The sequence below is a fragment of the Vigna unguiculata genome, chromosome 9, assembly GCF_037176805.1.
Source record: "Vigna unguiculata cultivar grain cowpea cultivar isolate G323 ecotype 2 chromosome 9, ASM3717680v1, whole genome shotgun sequence".
Classification (NCBI taxonomy): Eukaryota; Viridiplantae; Streptophyta; class Magnoliopsida; order Fabales; family Fabaceae; genus Vigna; species Vigna unguiculata.
In genome coordinates this window covers 43,983,787-44,004,912 of record NC_140800.1, presented here as the reverse complement: position 1 = coordinate 44,004,912, position 21,126 = coordinate 43,983,787, and the positions used below count along the sequence as shown (strand labels likewise).

At 32.7% G+C, this 21,126-nt stretch overlaps 3 protein-coding genes across 5 annotated transcripts; 2 read left to right on the top strand and 1 right to left on the bottom strand.

Annotated features, from left to right (window-relative positions):
* Positions 1-1,014: 1,014 nt before the first annotated feature.
* Positions 1,015-6,671, bottom strand: LOC114164697 (dimethylallyl, adenosine tRNA methylthiotransferase). Of its 2 annotated transcripts, none has more exons than XM_085666450.1 (8): positions 6,542-6,671; positions 4,701-4,923; positions 4,527-4,615; positions 4,308-4,449; positions 2,389-2,484; positions 2,125-2,247; positions 1,666-1,928; positions 1,015-1,511 (listed from the first exon to the last, which is right to left on the bottom strand). In XM_085666450.1, exons 2-8 carry the CDS (start codon positions 4,837-4,839, stop codon positions 1,401-1,403), a joined length of 963 nt encoding a protein of 320 aa, XP_085522576.1. In that variant the 5' UTR covers positions 4,840-4,923; positions 6,542-6,671; the 3' UTR covers positions 1,015-1,400. The 2 variants fall into 2 exon arrangements, with proteins under 2 accessions (XP_085522576.1, XP_027905244.1); XM_028049443.2 differs by lacking the exon at positions 6,542-6,671 and having other exon boundaries at positions 1,015-1,281; positions 1,379-1,511; positions 4,701-5,185.
* Positions 6,672-7,326: 655 nt separating this feature from the next.
* On the top strand, positions 7,327-12,330 carry LOC114164696 (peptidase, S9A/B/C family, catalytic domain protein (Protein of unknown function DUF829, transmembrane 53)). 2 transcript variants are annotated; one of them, XM_028049442.2, is made up of 8 exons: positions 7,327-7,635; positions 7,752-7,949; positions 9,051-9,108; positions 9,266-9,346; positions 9,441-9,473; positions 9,815-10,054; positions 10,143-10,284; positions 11,489-12,330. In XM_028049442.2, exons 2-8 carry the CDS (start codon positions 7,771-7,773, stop codon positions 11,959-11,961), a joined length of 1,206 nt encoding a protein of 401 aa, XP_027905243.1. In that variant the 5' UTR covers positions 7,327-7,635; positions 7,752-7,770; the 3' UTR covers positions 11,962-12,330. The 2 variants fall into 2 exon arrangements, with proteins under 2 accessions (XP_027905243.1, XP_085522575.1); XM_085666449.1 differs by lacking the exons at positions 7,327-7,635; positions 7,752-7,949 and adding an exon at positions 8,483-8,550.
* A 3,660-nt stretch (positions 12,331-15,990) lies between these two features.
* FLDH (NAD(P)-binding Rossmann-fold superfamily protein) lies at positions 15,991-17,803 on the top strand. The gene is made up of 5 exons (XM_028086750.2): positions 15,991-16,449; positions 16,521-16,649; positions 16,750-16,914; positions 17,022-17,327; positions 17,550-17,803. Exons 1-5 carry the CDS (start codon positions 16,192-16,194, stop codon positions 17,688-17,690), a joined length of 999 nt encoding a protein of 332 aa, XP_027942551.1. The 5' UTR covers positions 15,991-16,191; the 3' UTR covers positions 17,691-17,803.
* Positions 17,804-21,126: the final 3,323 nt, after the last annotated feature.

Below are 21,126 nucleotides of genomic sequence, written 5' to 3'. Positions count from 1 at the left end.
AAGCATGAACTTTAAACTCAGTTGATGGCCTATGGGCCAAAGAAGATTCCCTCCTATGATTGCTGGTTTTCTTCCACGAGTTTTAGCCGCAAGGAGTTAACTTTGCACCGATCAAAACCTGGATATTTATGTGAGTATTCGAAAAGTTTTGAATAAAGTTTCACATTGACTAAATAACAAGAAAAGTTTGATTTTTAAAATCAGAAAAACATTTTATCTAGAGTTATAGGATTAATTCTTTACTTCGTCCATAAGTTTCACTTGGTTCCACCTTATTTTTATAAATCACTTACTGATAGTTTTATGCTTAGAGTGCGTAATTGGTAGTTTCTCGCCATTAAAATACTTTTTTTCATTGTGTTACGTTTGACAAACATGAAACTTAAAAAAGTTAGATAAGTAAAAAGTTTCTGAGAAACGTAAGATAATAACTAATTTTAAGTCTGTTATTCATCGTGAGAGATAATGACTATTCTTGAACACACATAGATAAGCAATCCCCTTCTAAAATAGTAAATTCTATAATCAAAATAACATCAATCATAAACTAAAACTAAATTAAAAACAATAAATATGTTAGACTTCAAGACCATATTCGACTCCGATTCAAGTAAAAATATAAAGGATTTTAATAGAACATTAACAAATGACAAATGAGACTTAATTACATTTATAATTTATTTTCAAAAAGTTGAATTTGTGTTCTGGACCAGCAAAATTTCATGTATACCACTACGTTAGTCACGAAGTTAGAACTTACTGCAACCTAACCCTTTTTGACGGATATAGCCACGGTGGTATAAATGTAACAAAACATGTAATTAGTTATTAGTAACCTATTGTGCTTGGTAGTATTTTAATCTTAAGAGGAAAATAGAAAGGATTGAGCTGACAAAACAAAGTGGATAATATACGACTACGACTACATGTGACATACATATACAATTTTATTGTACACGTATAAATGTAAGTATGATGACGATGGATTGAAAGGAAAGGAAGCAGACAGATCAGTTTGATGAATCATCATCAACGTGGGAGGAACAAGAATGATAATATGAGTAGGATTCTAAGTCCCACAGATACAATGAATAATGTTATCAGATAGCTTACAACAAAACAACTTCCTCATCAGTTATAAGTCACCTTTCCTAAGTGTTTTAGACCCGACCTTGGTGGAAAATCCTTGGCACTGAGGTGAGTCATGTCAAAAACTGCATTTTGACCAAAACCAAGTCCTAAATGACCATTGGGAAAATTCTTTGTTCCCCAGTTCATTTCCTACACAAAAAAAAAAAAAAAATGTTCAAGAACAGTGGTATATAATCCACGGTCATGTTTGAGCTCGTGTGACGGTAGCGCTGGTTCATAACGTTACATTTCGTGTTTGGTTATTGGACTCATGAACTCGTAATACCAGAGACCCATGGAACGATCACTGGTGCAGAAGGGTGCGAATTTCGATACCATTCAGGATACTTATCCTTAAAATTTAGTCGAGGTTTCTCAGCCTGGATCAAAATAATAAATTACAGTACATTAGCCAGGTTGGGAGGGCAAATAAACGATCAGAAGGAAAAATTTTAAACCAGACATGAAAACTCAATAGTATTTTCCTAAATCAGATAATAAAAGTATCAAAAGCTAGAATGGGGTAGAACTTACATATTTCAGCCAACATTCCTGATGTTTGTGCTGGTAAATATCTGGAGAATGACACCCAAACTCAGATGGGCAATAAACCCAGATATTGCATTTCTTATCACCTTCTTTGGCATGTTTCGCATGATCCAAGCAAGCTTGACAGCAATCAGCTGCACTATCCTTGTGGTGTGTAAGACCCCATCTTACTGCAGAACCATCATAATCTGTATGAAGTTCAGCATGACACTCGGGTGAAAGGGGCCTACCAGGAAGAACCTCCTCCTCTGGAGAAAATGTATACTTGGTAAGTCCAAAGAATAAATCTCAGCAAGAAATAAATATATATGCATACCACCAGATTCTATCATGGAATGTATGCGGTGTTAATTGACCCCTAAAAACCACTCAAGTGATGAATGCATATAAAGGAAGACTACAATAGGAAAAAATGGATATTATGACTGAAGAAACTGATATTACCAAACTCCTCTGCACCCTCAGGTTTGTCATCATGTTCTTCATTGGCAACTTGAGCAGGTATCCAAAGGCCAATTTCTTCACAAAGCATAGTCCAATCAGACTCCAACGCTCTTACAAGTATACCTAGGAAGTTGAAATAAGATTATGCACAAGGTGTCAAAGATTTGTAAGGCATTCATTAACAGTTGGGAAAGAAAATTATCTTAAAAGTACCACATGAAAACCTCCTCAGTTACAGACACGATAGAAAATCAATGTTCATACCAGCTTCTTCATGGGGGATGGTTGAATTGGAAGTCCCCTTCACAAGTGCCGACTTGACCCCTTCCAGTTTTCCCTTGCGCCAACTCTCAACTGCTTCTGTATTTATGAAAATGTAATATCAGAAAAATGAGGATATCAGTTGCGTTACAAATGAATTAGGAACAGGATTACTTCCAAATTGTTTAAACTTTTCATTTAAATAACACCACCAAATTCAATGTCCAAAACAGAGTAGCTTATAATTCATTTAACAAGGTGAATAGATTCCTCATTCTATGAATTAACCTTTTTCCTTAGTTCCCCCCATCCCATTGGACACATATTATGAAATGAATGATTATACATAAATCTTCACAACATAAATTTACATGCTATGTTTCTTCACAAATCTCCTTTATCTTCACAATGCCTTATTTTTACTTAAAAAGGCAATTAAATTGGAGAATGGGCACAGGAGCCTAGATTGGATTTTTATAAAACAAACATTATACACCCAATGCAAAGTGAAAACATAATCCATATTAATCAATACAAAGTGAGCACTTCATACATAGAGAGAGAAAGAGCGAGATAGAGAGAAAGAAGAAAAAGAAGAGAGGGATCACTTAAGACCGTCACTCTTATCCCCTTCAATAACATTCTACAGGATAGATTTATCCTCAAATCGAAAAAAAAAAAAAAAAAACTTTTCTTGTAGTTTCTAGAATATTGGACTAATTTACAATATCTTAGATTTACTCAAAATTATTTTATACCCGAGTAAGATGTGTCAAAATTAATAATGCACTATCAAAATATATAAAACAAGAAGCATTTAATTATATTCTTATTGTTGCTTACGTTTTAGAAAGATTGACACAAACACCTTATACTATGATGTTTCAGTTGGATTACTAAAAATCATATTCAAGTTGATGAGCCCCGAACAAATAACACGAGAACTTGACACCAATTCAACTAAAAACCTTGAAATTATAAGTTTGTGAATCTTATTTACTCGTTACTCTATTTGCCCATTTTTACACAATGTGAGACTTCAACTCATATTTAGACTCCAACAACTTACAACTCAAGTGTGATATCGTATTAATTTGAGTTAGTCATCAAGACAAACCAGTGGCTTAGATACCACTTATAGAGCAATTTGAAAGAGAACATGTGCAAACAAAACAAAAAAACTAAACATCACCGTCAACCTAAAACCTTAATGTTGTAAGTCTGCTAATCTTTCTTAATTATATGTTACCCCCGATTTGCCAATTTCTACAAAATACTTGAATTATAAAATGATAAGTGTTGAGTCTCACATCAGTGTAGAGAGATCTCCCAGCTAAAACTAAATATGAAATTTTTTCATGTTCCTTCCTTTTCTTATCTAAAGTTATAATAGAATCTTCATTCTCATAGATTACCACAATTATAACTTATCAGAGGACATTCTATTGCAAACGAGGGATCTCACTTTTTATTGCAAAAGAGGGATGCATGAGATGGACTGATCTAGTTAAATAGGAGAAAAAACAAGAACTTAAATGCAATTCCTTATTTTTCATCCAACTATTAGAATAAAAAGTGAGATACAGCTATAAGACCAGCAATTGGTGCAATTTTGTCGTAATGACGAAGTGAGCACAGGAATTGATTGCAAAAAAACTAAAACGTTCACTAAGAAGATCGAAAACGCAATTTCATAACTGAAAGGCCAAGTGCCAGAGTTGAACTAAGACACAGCCTCAAGGCAGCAAGAAATTAGAGTGCAAATCATATCCCATGTCAGCTTAGCACGAACGTAAACACAACACTTAATAACAGATGTTACCAATTCAATGCGAAAAATGCTTAATGCTCATCAGTGTTTATACATTTAGACGTGGAATAAATAGGATTCCTATCCACAAAATTTACAAGCGCACACTCACCTCGTTCCTTGGCAATATCTGCGCCACTAGAATTCAACCCCCTTAATGTCTGCAAGATCTCCTCAATTATGTTCTGTTTCAAATGCTGCGGCAACTCAACCGCCACAGTTTCACTCGAAAGCTCCCCCTCTAAAGCCTTCACCTTTTTGCACAACGAATTCACAACGTTAACTTCAGCTAGCCTCAGATGGAAGCAGATAAAGGGTTCACACTTCTTACCCACTTAATTAACTCCACCGGTTTAAATTCCCTGCGGATTTGCATTGACTCTTCCATTTTCCGAATCTGATCTGGGTTATACAAAGCAACTGCAGAAAGACACAAACATCAAAACCCATGCAGCAACCGTTTCCATTATTGTGAAAAGGAAGAAATTCGATGCCAGTAACTTACCGTTGCGGGAAACGTTACCGGAGTAGATATAAAGAGAAGCATAAAGAGAGCGAAGAACGTAGAGAGCAACGGCAATATTGAAGAAGCAAACTAAGAGAGTGGTTTTCTTGTAGGAAAAGACCCACTTCCCTCTCGCCATGTTCCTCTTTCCCTCTCTTCTTCATCCCACCATTGCAAACTTCCTCCTTTTTATGGGGGAAAAGCCTGCTCCAACTACTTTAATCTGAGATCGAAGAATCGAAGAAAACCTCAAGTGACAAGCTAGCACCACAAATTCGCGATTTGCTTTTGTTATTGGACGGAGACTTTGTTGAATTCAATTACAAAGATTTTGGGATTTTGGGTTCTGTAGGTTTCGGCTGTGATTTCTCTGATGCCTAAGGTGGAGTGTGTGTGGAGACACGGGAAGAACCCTGTTTGGTTGCAAATGTATACTTCGCTTTTTGTCTGAGGTGGTTGGATGAGTTGGGAATTAGACGGAACACCTAATCATTTCGGTGATTCCGCGATTATTGATGGTGGTTCTGCTAAACTACGCACAACATTTCTCTACTAACTTGCGCCTTCTTTTCAAATTAATTTATTTATTTTTCCTTATAATACTTTTTTTTTTAAGGAATATTGATTTTATTTTTCATTTATCATTCTTAAAATTTCAAGATAGTATAATTTTTCCAGTTACTTTATTTCTATTTTTTATTATGTATTCAAATATGTTTGAAAAAGGAAACTGAAAACAATTAATAAATATTTTTTAAAAATAAAATACTTAAATGTTTTTATTAGTTTGAGTGAAAAATATTGCTATATAGGAACATATAGGAACAGAGAGTTTGTATTTAAGTTCTTGAAATGTAAAAAAATATTTCAAAAATAATTTAAAAGGATAAGATGCGTATTGAATCAATAATTAATAATCATATCTAATAGAATCCTCAAATAATAAATAACATTAAACAAATAGGCAAGAATCAAATAATATCCATAAAAATCTCAACAAAAGATAAAGTACAAGTTTACAAATATTTATAACAAGAATGAAAGAAAATAAACTAAAAAGAGAAAACTAATATTTCCTGAAAAATGTTTGATCAATAAATACAAAGTTTAATCATCCGTTTTTCTTACTAATCATTGTCATTATCCATTGGATTAAATTTGTAGTTCGATTTAGGCATTAACTTCTTTTAGTTTGGGTTGGGTTTACGTAGCTGTCTCAGGGCCCTTGGTTAGACGTTCAGCCCCTAAAAATAAAGCCCATGTCATTTTAATAAATTCGTTCAGAAATCATGACAGGGATCTAAAGAATTATTTAATTTTAAAATTAATAAAACAATTCATTTAAGTATTTTTAGAAATGTTCATAGCTTATCAAGACAGTGTTTTAAGTTTTTATTATCTTTCAGTAATCTTCACTCAATTCTGAAAAAACAAAACAATTTGAATTCTTCTATAAAACTTCATTATTCTAATTACATTTTTTAAGCTTAAAATTTTAATCTTCTTCCAAAATTATTTTATTTCTTTTACAGTTATATTTGTCTGGTCAAGATACAATTTTCATTTCAATTATTTGACTTTCCTCATTTTTTTTTTTACACAACTTCTAAAGTTTAATCGTGTGCTCAATCTTTTGAAATTCGGACGTTACGCTAAACAATCAAATCGATAAAATAAGAAAAATCAACTCGCAACTTTACTGAAGCATCTATAATTTTGTAGAATTTCTAAAAAGAATATGCATCAATGACAAATATGTTATTGAGGATGTGAAAATTTATGTAAAGCATGTAAAATGTTGTTAATTTAGTGATAAATAAAAAAAAGCTAAACCATTGTACCAATGGAATGGACGAGAAATGCAATGGCAGAGAGGATAAGGACAACCATCATCAAATTCTTCTTGTATTTATCTTCAAGCTTCCTCCTTTGTACTCTCAACAAATTCAAAGCAAAGTTATAAAAAAGGAAAGTGCTTAGAATTATTTTATGGGTTGAGGAAGACATGACAAGGAAAGTGTAGAGTATTAGGAACACATATTTTAAAACATTTTTATATTGTCAATAAAATCTATTACTATTTATAAATCTACGTGAAGTTTATTCAGGGTTTTATTATAATTTAAAGATATTTAATACATTTAAATAAATAATAAATAATATATGTGAAAATAAATACATTTTCAAGTTAGGTTTTGAAATGAAATGATTTGAATTGAATTTAAATGCGAGAATAAGTTCATTAGATGAAGATTAGATTGCTGATTCATAAACATATATTTTAAACAATTTATGAAATAAAATACTCGTGGTTGAATCTTGTTTTACCGATTCCAACATGCTGATTGCATTGAGTCATTGATTCTAAACGCTGTTGTGAGGTGTAAGTGATTAGCAATCAGAATTATTCTAAAACGTGTTCACACAAATGTAGTATTTTTGTTTTTTGTAATTAAGATGATTTGGGTAAGTATTTATAACTAAAAAAATAGTTTTTTTAATTGAATTTAGATGAGGTTGAAAGTTGTTTGTATCTATAGATTAAAATAGTTTATTTTAAATTATAGGATTAATTTTGAACTTAGTCAGTAAAGACAAATTTAGATAATAATAATTGTATTGATAATATCTTTCGTGAAGGTTTCTGACTTTTTGGGTGAATTCCATATCCCATTTTCTGTGCCACGAGTTGTGGACAAAGCTACAGACCTAATATGAAAAGTGGGTGAAGCAATTACCAATAGAAAATGTTCTTCTTCTGTGTTGGGATCTTCGAAGGAGGAGCTTGAGCTCAAACACACAACACCACCTGCCTCTGCTTGAGACAACCTTAACTTCGGTCTTTCCAAGTTCCAACCACGGTTTTGTTTTTCCCGCGCCAGGTTGTCGTAAACTAAGAGAAAGCTTCAATTGCGCCAGCCTGTCTTCTTCTCAAGTAAACCTTTCCTGTTTCTTCTTTGATCTTGTGCAAATTTTTGGATTATGTTTCTCTTTGTTGGTTAGTTCTCTGGAAAGTAAATGTTCGGAGCTCTGTTGTTCTGGCCATGGTAGGTTAAGAAGAAGAAGAAGAATGTGGGGATTTGGTGGTAGATATTACTGGGGGAGAAAGGTGGCTTCTGAGAAAGCCGATGGGATAGTTGTGGTGTTTGCATGGATGTCAAGCGAGGAGAAGCACTTGATGAAATACGTGGACCTCTACTCCTCAGTGGGATGGAATTCACTCGTTTGCCATTCTCAATTTCTCAACATGTGAGTTCTAAATTTAATTCGCTATTGGGTGCTCCTCAATTATGTTATATGCTAATCATCGTTCTAGTCACAAACATTCATAGATGATCACAGAGTTGTGAGAAGGCAGGATTTGATTCCTAAAGTATGTGCTGATAGCTTTTCTATCCACAAGTAAATGTTTTGTCACGATTTCAACCGTTACTCCACATTTTAGCCTCTAAAATGTACTTTAGAGAAGTCAATGGCCCCATACATAGTGCATAGGGTATCGGTGAGGTAGCAATAACTCCAAAACTAAAGTATAAAGCAGGTATCGTACCGCTAAAGCCTTATTATACAATAGTGGGGGTGCTAAGTGGACATTTGAATGGTTTCAAAGCAGAAGACGAATGAGACATTCCCAGATAAGCATTACTGGTATGCACTATTAGTCCCTGCTTTTTGGTTGCTGATGGGACCATCACATGTAATGAGCTCGAGTGATGCCTTGTCTTTAGAGATCCCAAATAGACAAAACTACATGTTAAAATATCAAACAATCTAGGCTGTATATATGGATGTCGTCTCTAGTAGCTAACCTTGCTAGGCTTGATCAATATGGTTATCCTGACCAAGTTAGGTGAAGTTTCTCTCAATTTTGTGGATACAATTTTCCATGTACATTTTGTAAATAAAAGCAGTTTGGATGGAAGGGGTTTATATTCCAATTGTTGAATGTTTGAGCGAGCTGATTGTCATGCTAAAACATTAGCTTTTGTTTGACGTATCACATGGTCAAAGTTGTACCTGTTTATTTGCATTTTAGTTGTTTTTCTTTTTTATTGGGTGTGTGCAAACTTTATTTCAATTTTTTTCTTGTATTGTTTAAAAGGGTGATTAAGCTTCAAACATTCAAATCTCTTCGCTAATGGGTTTACTAGGGGAGTGATAAACTAATGCTAAGTTTGTGAAAATTATTTTACTTAAAGTCAAAGGTTTAGGTGTTATGTAAAATGATCTGCAGGTGCCTTGCGAATTTATTTATTTTCTGAGTTATGGGGCCATTGATACTTTGGTTCTTTGCACTTCTAAATCTCAATTTATACTAAAAGATGATTATTAAATTGCTATTATTTGCAGGTTCTTCCCTGAGAAAGCCACAATTCTTGCAGTTGATATTCTTAATGAACTTGTTGAGGTAAGTTTTACTGTAGTCCTCTATTTTTCTGGTCAGTCGGCATGACTTTAAGTAAGCTGAAAGCTTCCTTTTTAATTTATTCTAAAGTGGTTTACATTTCTATGATCTTGATTAAGATTTGCAACAAAGTGAATGCTGCATTTTATTCAATATACAGGTGCTGAAAATCAGGCAATGCCCCGTTGTTTTTGCATCCTTTTCAGGCGGTTCAAAAGCTTGTATGTGCAAGATGCTTCAGGTATTCTATTCTAGATTGATTTTTATGTTTTCACCATTATGCTATACAACCTTTTAGTTCTAACGTCTACTAACTCTGGTTTTCTGTCATCCAGATAATTAGTGGCAGCTCTGAAGCTCATAATATGGTACTTTTCCTTCCATTTGCTGTTCAGAAGATGGTTGAGTTACACAGATTGTATAATTAATAAACTCATCATTGTCTTAAATTTGTTCAAAACATTTTAATATGTGAAATGAGATTGAATCCAAACCCTGCATTCTCTGCTCCGTGATGTAATTAATCATATATTCCCTTTTACCAAGTATTTTGGTCATTTTCTTCTTACTTGGACTTATGTATTGTGGACAGTAGTTTTTGATTATAATTCTCTATCTGTTCATCCACCCACACATTAATGTATGTTCACTATTAGTCTTTTTATCTTTTTATTTTTTTCACCGCATCTAAACTATTTTCATGACACAGGATGACTACCAGCTAGTTAGAGAGTGTATATCTGGCTATATTTATGATTCCAGTCCAGTTGATTTTACCAGTGATTTGGGTGTTCGATTTCTTCTACACCCAACTGTTTTAAAAGTCTCTCATCCACCAAGATTTGCTTCATGGATTGCAAATGGCATAGCATCTGGTCTTGATTCTCTTTTCCTCAGTAGATTTGAGTCACAGCGTGCAGAATATTGGCAGACACTTTACTCCACCATTGTAAGTAGCTAAGAATCCGTAAACAAATTAACACTTTTCTTTTCTCAGGTCTCTCAAGTTACCTGCTTATCAAATTGTTATTTTGCAGAATATGAAGGCCCCTTATCTCATTTTATGTTCAGAAAATGATGATCTTGCTCCTTTTCAAGTCATTTCAAATTTTTTCCAAAGACTAAAGGACCTTGGTGGGGATGTAAAAATGTTAAAATGGAGTGCCTCTCCTCACGTAGGTCAGTATTTTGACTAATATTTGGCATACTGATACATGAATGAGTTGATAAATTATTCTTGACAAACATATATTGTGACTCAAGAAATAAACACTAAATTATGGAATAGAAATAATTCAGTTTTTGGCCAAACGTGAGTAGACATCAACAAACCGAGGGTTTCTCCTTTACAAAAGTTTCCTCATTCAAACCACTAGAATTAAAAATCTGATGCCTTAATTGTCCCGTAGGCTGTCATGAACTATATATTACTCTATGCCGTCTGATGTGAACCGCATGTAACATCATCTTGGAAGTTAAGTGTTGAAGTTAGGAGCAGTAATTTGTATTCTAATATGTGATAGAAAAGAAGTCATCCTACTTTAGATGTACTGTATAAGAATTGAAAATTGCCTTGAATAACAATTATTCATAAATAATGCCTGATGGTAGTAACCTTATTTTTGGTAGCGGGCATGTAAATTAGCAGGTGTTGTAATATGCATTTTTGGGATACTCTCTATTGGAGATTCTGTCTCTAGGATAGAAAGTTTGTTGCTGTAATCTGATTTGTGTTCTACATTATATTTTATTGGTTTATCAATTTGTGTTTTATCATTTTACTCCTACCTTTCATATAAATGGGAACTAATAACTGTTTTTACTATTGAGTTGATGATCTGATACTGGTTAGTTAGAGACTGATAATGTAGATTAGCAACAATTGGCAGGAGTGTGAAATGAAGTGGTGCAACTGATAAGAGTGTGGTTTAGTAATTAGGCACAAGGAGTATTATTTGTATGGCATGTGATTTGTGTTCAGCATTATACTTTATTGGTTTATCAATTGCTGTTCAATAGCTGTTTCACTATTCACTCACACCATAACGTATAACTGTCTAATTCAAAATTAGTGTAAAACAAACTTCCTAATCACTTTGTAATCCAGAATTATAATGGTCTAATTCCTAATCACCCGACGTTCCTATTACTTGAGTCTGCAAACTAAAATTATGAATTTGTTTCCCATTTTAAAGCTGACAGATGCAATTCTTTAAATGTGTGTAAAGAAGGAAAGGATTGATAATTATTCATTGTATGTGTAAAATTGAAATGATGATTGTAACCTACTCATTTTTAGTGCAGTTCCAGTTGCTGGTTAATATTTAAAGTGGGTTTGTAGAGTAGGGGTGAAAGTATTGAACTTGAATTGAATTTGTCACAGGTCACTTCCGGCATCATCCAACTGATTACAAGGCTGCTATCACTGAGATCCTTGGCAAGGCAGTTGCAACTTATTGTTGCAAAAGCAGTAGGCAAGTTGAAGATGAGAAACTGGGTATAGAAGGAGCAAGAGATGAGATCACAGATCCGTTTTCAGAGTCGCGGAAAGCAGCAATGACCTCAACTAGTTTCCAGGGCTTTGCTCTTGCTCCAAGTGATAGCTCAACGGAGTATTACGTGGGCAAAGATATTGGCACCATAGCAGATGAACGCAAGGGAGGGTATATTCATCTTCCAAACCCTCCGAGCATCAATGCACATGGGTTTCTTAGCCAAATATTGTTTGATGTTTGTGTGCCTAAGAATGTTGAGGATTGGGATATCAGGTCAAATTCGAAGAATGCTTTGTCACCAGGTACAAGGAAGCATGTTCCATTTAATCCTATAAAATGCATGCGGCGTTCGAGGTTGTGAGTTGTTGACTGACAAATCCTCAGGTGAAGTTTTCTTCAAGGTTCAAAATTTTTAGGGAGATGTAATGGGCACAAAAGACGTAATCCTGTATTACCTGAAATAAGAGCCAAAAGGATTGATAGTGACCACATTAGCTGTTCATTAAGCACTGTGTGGACTTAAGTAATGTGATTGAGCAGCTTCTCTTTTTTAACGTAAATTGTACAGCTACTTTAACGGAGAAAAAAATGGTTTGGCTGAGTATATGGTGAGAACTGTAATTGTAACCTTAAATTCTGTTCATAAAGAAAGTAGTTCTGAGTTCGTTAAGAATTAAGGTTGTTTAACGTGGTGAATAAATGGAATGCCACTCGATTTCTTTGTCTATCAGTAAGTTTTGTCATGTATTGCTGTGTATTAATGTCCATCGATTTTTCTTCATCAATTCTCATTCTACTTCTTCGTAGTAGTTCGAACTGCTTGGATCCATTTAGTCATTGCAGAATTCAGAAATAAGACAATAATATAAATTAGGGGTGGGCATGGATTGGATATTTAATGAGCCAATCCACATCCATTTTATATCCAAATAATTAGATTAGATTTTTGACCCAAATCCATTTTTTTAGCAAAAGTAGTTTGGATTTTTTTAGAATCCAGATCCAAATATTTGGATCAAGATTTAAATCCAATCCAAATATTTGGATCAAGTTTAAAATCCAGAATCCATTTTTAATAAAAGAAATTTAAATTGAATTTCTTAAAACTTGTGTCATTAAGGCCCGAATGACTCGGATGAGATCGACGATCCGGACGAACCCGACAACCCGAACGATCCAGACGGGCCCGACGACCCGAACGACCCAGACGGGCCCGATGACCCGAACGGGCTCGACAACCCGAACGGGTCAGACAACCCGAACGGGCCCGAAAACACAAACAGGCTCGACGACGCGAACGGGCCGGACGACCCGAATGGGCCCAACGACCCAGACGACCCGGACGGACAGGTCCAAATAGTCGGGCCCAATCGGGTAGTCGGGCACGTTCGAATCGTGGGGCCCGTTTGGGTCGTCAGGTACGTCAAGGTCATCAGGCCCGTCTGAGTCGTCGGGCCCATCCGGGTCGTAGGGCCCGTCCGAGACGTCGAGCCCGTCTAGGTCGTAGGGCCCGTCCGGGTCGTAGGGCTCGTTCGTGTCATCGTGCCATCCGGGTCGTAAGGCCCGTGTAGGTCGTCAGGCTCATCCGGGTCGTCAGGCCCATCAGGGTCGTCCAAGTTGTCATGTCCGTCCGGATCGTCCAGCCAATTCGGGTCGTCCGGCCCGTTCGTGTCGTCGTGCCCATCTGGGCCGTAAGGCCCGTGTAGGTCGTCAGACCCATCCGGGTCGTCGGGCCCGTACGGGTCTTCGGGCCCGTTCGAGTTGTCAGGCCTGTTCAGGTTTTTGGGCCTGCCTGACTCGTTCAGGTCTTTGGGCTGCCTGACCTATTTTCGTCATTGGTTCTGCCTGGTCCGTTCGGGTTTTCAGGTCCGCATGACTCATCAGGTCATTAGGCCTGATCGACTCGTTCGGTTTTTCGGGCCCGCCTATCTCGTTCATATCTTTAGGCCCGCCCAACCTCTTATGGTTGTCGGGCCTGTTCGATCCGTATAGGTCGTCGAGCAAGGCCCATCCAAGTCTGAATTTAGCATAGTTCATCTCAACCTTTAGTCTAACCCAACTAAAAATTTAAATTGAAAATTTGGATTGGATTTTTTGGATTATCCATATTTAAAAATCTTGATTTATAAAATGGATATCCAATCCATAAGATATATAAAATGTAAATTAGATTGGAATCCATATCCATTAAATGGATTTTAAATGGATTAGATTTTTAATAAAATGGATTATAAATGGAGTGGATTGGAGCAAAAGTGGATTGGATCAAGAAAATTAATTTTTTTGCCCACCCCTAATATAAATTGAGAGACTTATTTGTTTTTATATTACATTATAGATGCTAGTTAGGATAATGACTAGTTCAAATAAATGGTAGTTTGAATGAAAAATAATTTGAAGCTCCTGCATTTAATAAACTAAATAAAAAAAATACGATATACTAAATTCCGGTTGACAATACAAGAAATTTCTCAGTTAATTTTAGTTAGCAACTACTACAATATAAATATTTCTTTAATTTAAGTAATTTTTACAACCTACTACACGACTTATGTAATATTAATTCATGTTATACTTTTTTCTAATCAAATTCCATAATATTTCTTCATCTTCAAGTTCATCACAAAAAACTTCATCTCCTCTAATTTAGTGACTTCATTTTTTTTTTGCCTTCACCAACTTGTCCATCTTTACATTTTTTTCCCCCTTATGTTGTTGTTGCAATATAATAACTTCTGAATCTTTTATAAAATCTTTTAACTTTTTCTTTATTTTTTTGGTAACTTTTTTCTCTATTATTCTCTTTAATAATGTTGGTGAATCATATTCAAAACTTGTTAGCTGATGTCTTATCCATAGATATTGTAATTGCATTCATGATGTATATCATAATTTGCTTTTCCAAATTATGATTATTGTAATAATTTTTAAGTCTTTTTTAAAATGTTTTCTTTTTTGAAATTATTCTACTCTTACGATTTCATCAAAAGATTCATGAACTCATATTTCAAGTAATTTCAATTTTAAGTTCATTGAGATAATATTGTTATAATAAATTATCGTATTTGAAATATTTTCAATCGATATTTAAGAAAAATTAGAGTTCATCTTAGGAATTATTTTTTCATTCCCTTGAGGTATGAGAGTTTGCATTTAGAACTTCGTTTTCATTCTCACCAACAATGTCAATGTTCCGACTTTAAGTTGGTTGATGTATATCACAAAAGTATTGTCTATTTTAGAGCTTAGAACTCCAAGATGAATTTATTCTTAAAAAATACTTTAAAAGATTGAAGAAGAAAAAAAATTAAATTATTCTTGACCTTAACTTTTAAGTAATGTAAAACTATTAAATATATTAAAAAAAAATATTCTCCCAGTCCATATTTAAGGAAAGTGAAAATTTATTAGTTAGTCTTTATAACCATTATTTTCCTTCTCTTCTTATTAAACACTAAAGAAGTAAAAATTCATATTTGAAATCACTTTTCCATTCTACTGAAAAATGAAAATTCATTATTATAACCTCAATTTTATTCCTAAAAATAACACAAATATTTCAACAAGTTTGTTGAGGTAATATTGATAAAATCAATTATTACATCTAAAATATTATTCACTTTGAAATTTTCATAATTTTTTCTTTAAAAAGAGTTTTATACCTAAAGATGTAATACTAACAGTTATATACGGAATTATATATATATATATATATATATATATATATATATATATATCATTATTGTCACATAATTTTATTTGTTATTTTCCGTTATTATCTTCCACTATCGTCGTCTTTCTAAGGTAAGTTTATTCTTCTTTACTCTTTAATGTTAAGTTAACTACAAGGTGCAAATTTTCCTTTTGAGAGTTAACAAGTTGAGAATTGAAATTCAATTAATGCTCCCTCTTATGATAGGGACATAATTTGGTATCTGTTTCAATACTTATTCAACTTTCATTTCCTTTTGTCATAATCGTTCACATAAATTGTCTGCATCATCCTATCATGTGAAATTCAACAAAATAAAAGCTAGACCTAGGATTCAAGACTGTATTTTATTAATTAAATTAATAATCAATAATAGTATACCGGATATTTGCCTTCCTTTTTATTAAATTTTGCAGGTAAGTCTCAGCTCTCTATCTATCTCCTTTAAACAAATATTTATATTCATTAAAAAAATAACTTTTTATTTATTTTTTTACCGGGTTTTAAAAGGCTTATGTTATAAAAAAATATTAAATTTTAAGAAATAGAAAAGACAGTATTACTTTATTATTGCATAATTTATATGAACATAAACTTAATATTTGTAGAAACTATAAAAATAATAGTATCACTGATTGTTTGCTGAATCTTTATTCCGTTTATGAATATAAAAAAATCCACTCCATTTCTAAGCTTCAGTGGGGGCAAACAAAATTCTGATACGAGCGGCATTAAATTACTCTTTCTCCCTCTAATTTTCTGATACGAAATGATATCTTTCCATTCATATTTTATTTTTCCCAATTCAGCGTTGGCAAGTTAAAGAAAACAGAGTGTTTCAAGACTAAAGGGAATTCTTCAAGGGTTTAATCCGGAACAATGAAGATATTGGTGACCGGTGCATCCGGTTTCCTCGGTGGCAGACTCTGCGACGCGCTGCTCCGGCAAGGTTACTCCGTGAGGGTTCTGGTTAGGTCCACCAGCGATATCTCTTCTCTTTCTCCGCATATCGAAATCTTCCACGGCGACATCACCGACTACGCCTCTATCCTCGCCGCTTGCTCCTCCTGCACCATTGTCTTCCACCTCGCTGCCCTCGTCGAACCCTGGCTTCCCGATCCCTCCAAATTCTTCTCCGTAAGCTCCCCCAACTCTCGCTCGTCTATCACCGAACCGCAATTCTCAATCGCTTTGCTCATTTTCATTAGGTCAACGTTGGAGGATTGAAAAACGTGTTGGCGGCGGTGACGGAGACTCGCACGGTGGAGAAACTCCTGTATACGTCGTCGTTTTTCGCCCTCGGACCAACTGACGGAGGCGTTGCGGACGAGAATCAAGTGCAATTCAGAATCTTCTAGATGCTGTGTTTTGTGCATTTATTTATTTATAGCTTTTTGATACTCTGAAGTTCGATTCTGATTCCGATTGCAATTGTAGGTCCATCACGAGAAGTACTTCTGCACTGAATATGAGAAATCAAAGGCCGCTGCGGATAAAATTGCGCTGCAAGCTGCGTCGGAGGGGGTGCCAATAGTGCTACTGTATCCTGGAGTAATCTATGGGCCTGGCAAGGTCACTGCAGGAAACATTGTTGCACGAATGGTATTTGATTAAATTACTACGTTTTGTTGAATCCTGGCTTGCTAAATATGTTTGAACTATGGTTATATACATTTAAATGAAATTCATAATGATTCATTTGATGATAGCTAGTAGAACGCTTCAATGGCCGATTGCCTGGTTACATAGGGTATGGGAGCGATAAATTTTCTTTCAGTCATGTTGAGGATGTGGTGGAGGGGCAGATTTCAGCAATGAAGAAAGGAGAAGTTGGAAGTAGGTATCTACTAACGGGGGAAAATGCTTCGTTCAAGCAAGTTTTTGATATGGCCGCTGTGATTACTGATACTAAAAAACCAGTGTTTAGCATCCCTTTGTGGGTGATTGAAGTTTATGGGTGGCTCTCAGTTTTATTCTCTAGAATCACCGGAAAGCTACCTTTCATCAGTCCGCCGGTCAGTTCTCTCTTCTCTTTCCATACATTAATTCTCAAGGTTTAATGCTTTTTGTTTTCTTTGTCATAATATATTCAATCTAATTTTACTTGGTTTGGTCCGGGTTGTTTGAACTGGAACAAAAAAAAAACTCCAAATCTGAACCTAACCAAAATGAAAATATTTTCTTAAATTGATAATTCCAAATAACTTGTTCTTATTGTTGTGCAAATCTTTGGGCAGACCGTCCATGTTCTAAGACACCAGTGGGAGTATTGTTGCGACAAAGGTAAAAGTGAGCTAGATTATAGGCCAAGAAGCTTGAAAGAAGGGCTTGCGGAGGTACTACTCTGGTTGAAGAACTCGAAGTACATTAAATATTAGCTACTATTCCTGCACTTTTTTTATGCTACTACTCTTTGGGGTTGCATCTTGCCTATATCAGTCTAAAAGACAAAAGAAAAAAATTAATAAAGCGACGATGCAATGTTACAATCCTTTTTAGTTCTGATGGTGGAGGCTACCCTGAGTTTGCATCACCCCATATTGCAACAATGACTTAGTAAATTAACTTCATTGCTTTTTAGGATTTTTATGTGTGAGTAAAAATTAATGGAAATAAATAAAATATAAACACAATTAGTTAATCTAATAGTATTTTTTCGGTTTCATGTCTCTTGAAATAAGTTTGTTAGGATGAATAAATTTTGCTTGAAAATTTAAAGTTTCATGATAATTTTGTCTTTAAAGTAGGCACTAAGGTATTCGAAAAGAAAGATATATTAACGAGTTAAATATATTTTCAATATTCAAACTATCGTAAAAGTTTTTAATTTATTTAGTCTTTGTATTTTATAAATATTAATATAAAATATCTTACTTTTAATATGATAAACAAAACTTTATAATCGTCTGAAATATAATCTTGACATTTTGTTAAAAATAGTGTTTTATATTGACTTTTGTAAAATGCAAATACTAAATAATTTATAATCTAACTTAGAAACTAAACATAATTTATTTGTAATAATTTAGAATAAAATTCATATTTAATCCATTATTAAAAGACATTTTTTTATACAATACAAAACTTAATCATATTTATAATTTTTATATAATAGGATACTTCGTTTTTTATACAAAGGCTTAAATATACATTTGGTCCCTATTTTTGTTGATTTTATTCAATTTGGTCCCTATTTTCGTTTTATGTTCAATTAGGTCCTCATTTTCGTCAAATTGTGGTCAATTTGGTCCTTTTCACTAACGGTGTTTAAATAGTTAACGTTTTTGAACAGTACATGCCACGTGTCAGCTCCTGGTTTTTTTGATTTTTTTTTTGATTTTTTTTTAATTTTTTTTAATTTTTTTTTAATTTTTTTTAATTTCAAAAAAATGGTCCACGTGTCAAGTCATAATTGTGCCACGTGTCAGTTTGTGGTAATATTATTTTTTTTGTTCAATTTAGTCCCTATATTCGTTATTTTTGTTCAATTTAGTCTGACACTAAATTTAATATCTTTTATACAAATTATATTAATATCTTTTCTAAAATTGATCTTTAAATTTATTATTTTTTAAATTCAATTATAAATTATTAAATTTAATTATAAATTGAATAAATTCTTATATTTAATTTCTAAATAGAATATAATTATTTAAAATATTATGAAAATATAATTATTAATTTTTTTTCTAATATTTATATTCTAAAATATTTTTAAAATTGATATATAAAAATATTTTAAATATTCAAAATATTTTAGAAAAATAAACTAATATTTGTAAAATTAACATTTACATATAAAATATTTTAGATTTTAATATCTAAAATGCAATAAAAATATTAAATACTTTAAATTTAAATGTAAATTTTACAAATGTTAATATATATTTTTAAAATTTTAATAATTATATTGTAATAATATTTAAATAATTATATTCTATTTAACAATTGAATCTAAGAATTATATTCAATTAATAATTAAATATTATAATTTATAATTAAATTTAAAAAATAAGTAATAATAATGTCAATTTTAAAAATTAAATGGTTCTATTTTCACAAAATTTGGGACTAAATTAAACAAAAATAACGAATATAGGGACTGAATTGAACAAAAATAACAAATATAGGGACTAAATTGAACAAAAAAAATAATACTATCAGAAATTGACACGTGGCACAATTGTGACTTGACACGTGGACACTTTTTTTGAAATTAAAAAAATTTTAAAAAAATTAAAAAAAAAATTTTAAAAATTTTAAAAAAATTAAAAAAAATTAAAAAAGAATTAAAAAAAGAATCAAAAAAACCAGGAGCTGACACGTGGCATGTACTGTTCAAAAACGTTAACTATTTAAACACCGTTAGTGAAAAGGACCAAATTGACCACAATTTGACGAAAATGAGGACCTAATTGAACATAAAACGAAAATAGGGACCAAATTGAATAAAATCAACAAAAATAGGGACCAAATGTATATTTAAGCCTTATACAAAACTTAATAATATTTATAATTTTTATATAATAGGATACTTCGTTTTTTATATGTCTTTTTTATGGATTAAATATATTTTTATTCTTTAATTTTATGTAAAAATTAAAATTAGTTTTTTTTTTGAATTTTAACTTAATTTAATCGACAAATTTAAAAGATGTGTGAATTTATTCTTTTAAAATAAATTTTTAATTTTTTTATTTTATTTAACGTTTTTCTTGATTAATATTTGATTAATATAAAAACGAAAATGTCTTAATCAATTTAATAAACTTTAATGAATTAAAATTTTAAAAAACAACTGATTTCAATTTTCATAATACCAAAGTTATATTTAATGCATAACAATAATAAAAGAATTTTAAAAGTCGTAAATTATGAGAACAAATATGATATACGGATAATATTTTGTAAAACTATAAAAGAAGTTAAATTAAATTAATTTGTTTTATCGATTTGTTGTATTAATCAGATAAACTAAAACTTTTTAAAATCAATTGTAAAATATATATTGTTCTGGCATAAACTCGAAGTAGGAGCCTATATTAGACACATTCACTCTTTTCTCTAGTTAATTGTGTCTGTCTTTCCGTAAGGTGTTTCGTGTTCCTAAATATCCTTTGCTGGTTCTTATCCACACTGGCTTGTGGGAATACTTGGGCTATCCTCAGGGGAACCATCCGCAAATTCCGACTAATACATAGGGAATGCAGATAAAGGGCAACATGGCAGTTACTCATTTACATTTCATAACTGTCATCTTACCCTCTCATACTGATGTTGAACAAGTGATTTTTCTTTAGTCAAGATCACTAGTCCTGAAGTTTAAGCTCTGATTTGAGGATGATTGTGCCCAGCTCAAGGCGTATAGTAAGCCACTCCCTAGACACATTTCTCTCAATTTTGACAATCCCAAAATCACTTAAAAGAATTTCACATCAATTATAAAAAAAAAATTGTAAAAAATTATCAAAATTTAACTTTCTGAGGCATGACTAAAAAACTTTAAATTCAAATTTTCTCAATTTTTATTGTCACAAATAAATTATTTTACTATTTACAGGCTAGAGATTTTTTATTTCTGATTACTGAAAAAATATACTAATCATCATTTCCAGATTCCTCACATCAGAGATATATTTATGTATCTCTAAATAAGATTGTGAAGAGTTAATTTGTAAGAATTTTTTAAAAATTAATTTTATTTTGAAAATAAAATTCTGCCAATGACATGCACTGCACTGAACATAGGGAGATGGGAATACAACGGTCGATTTACACAGTGATATTTATAACACAGTGCAATTACATTGTCAC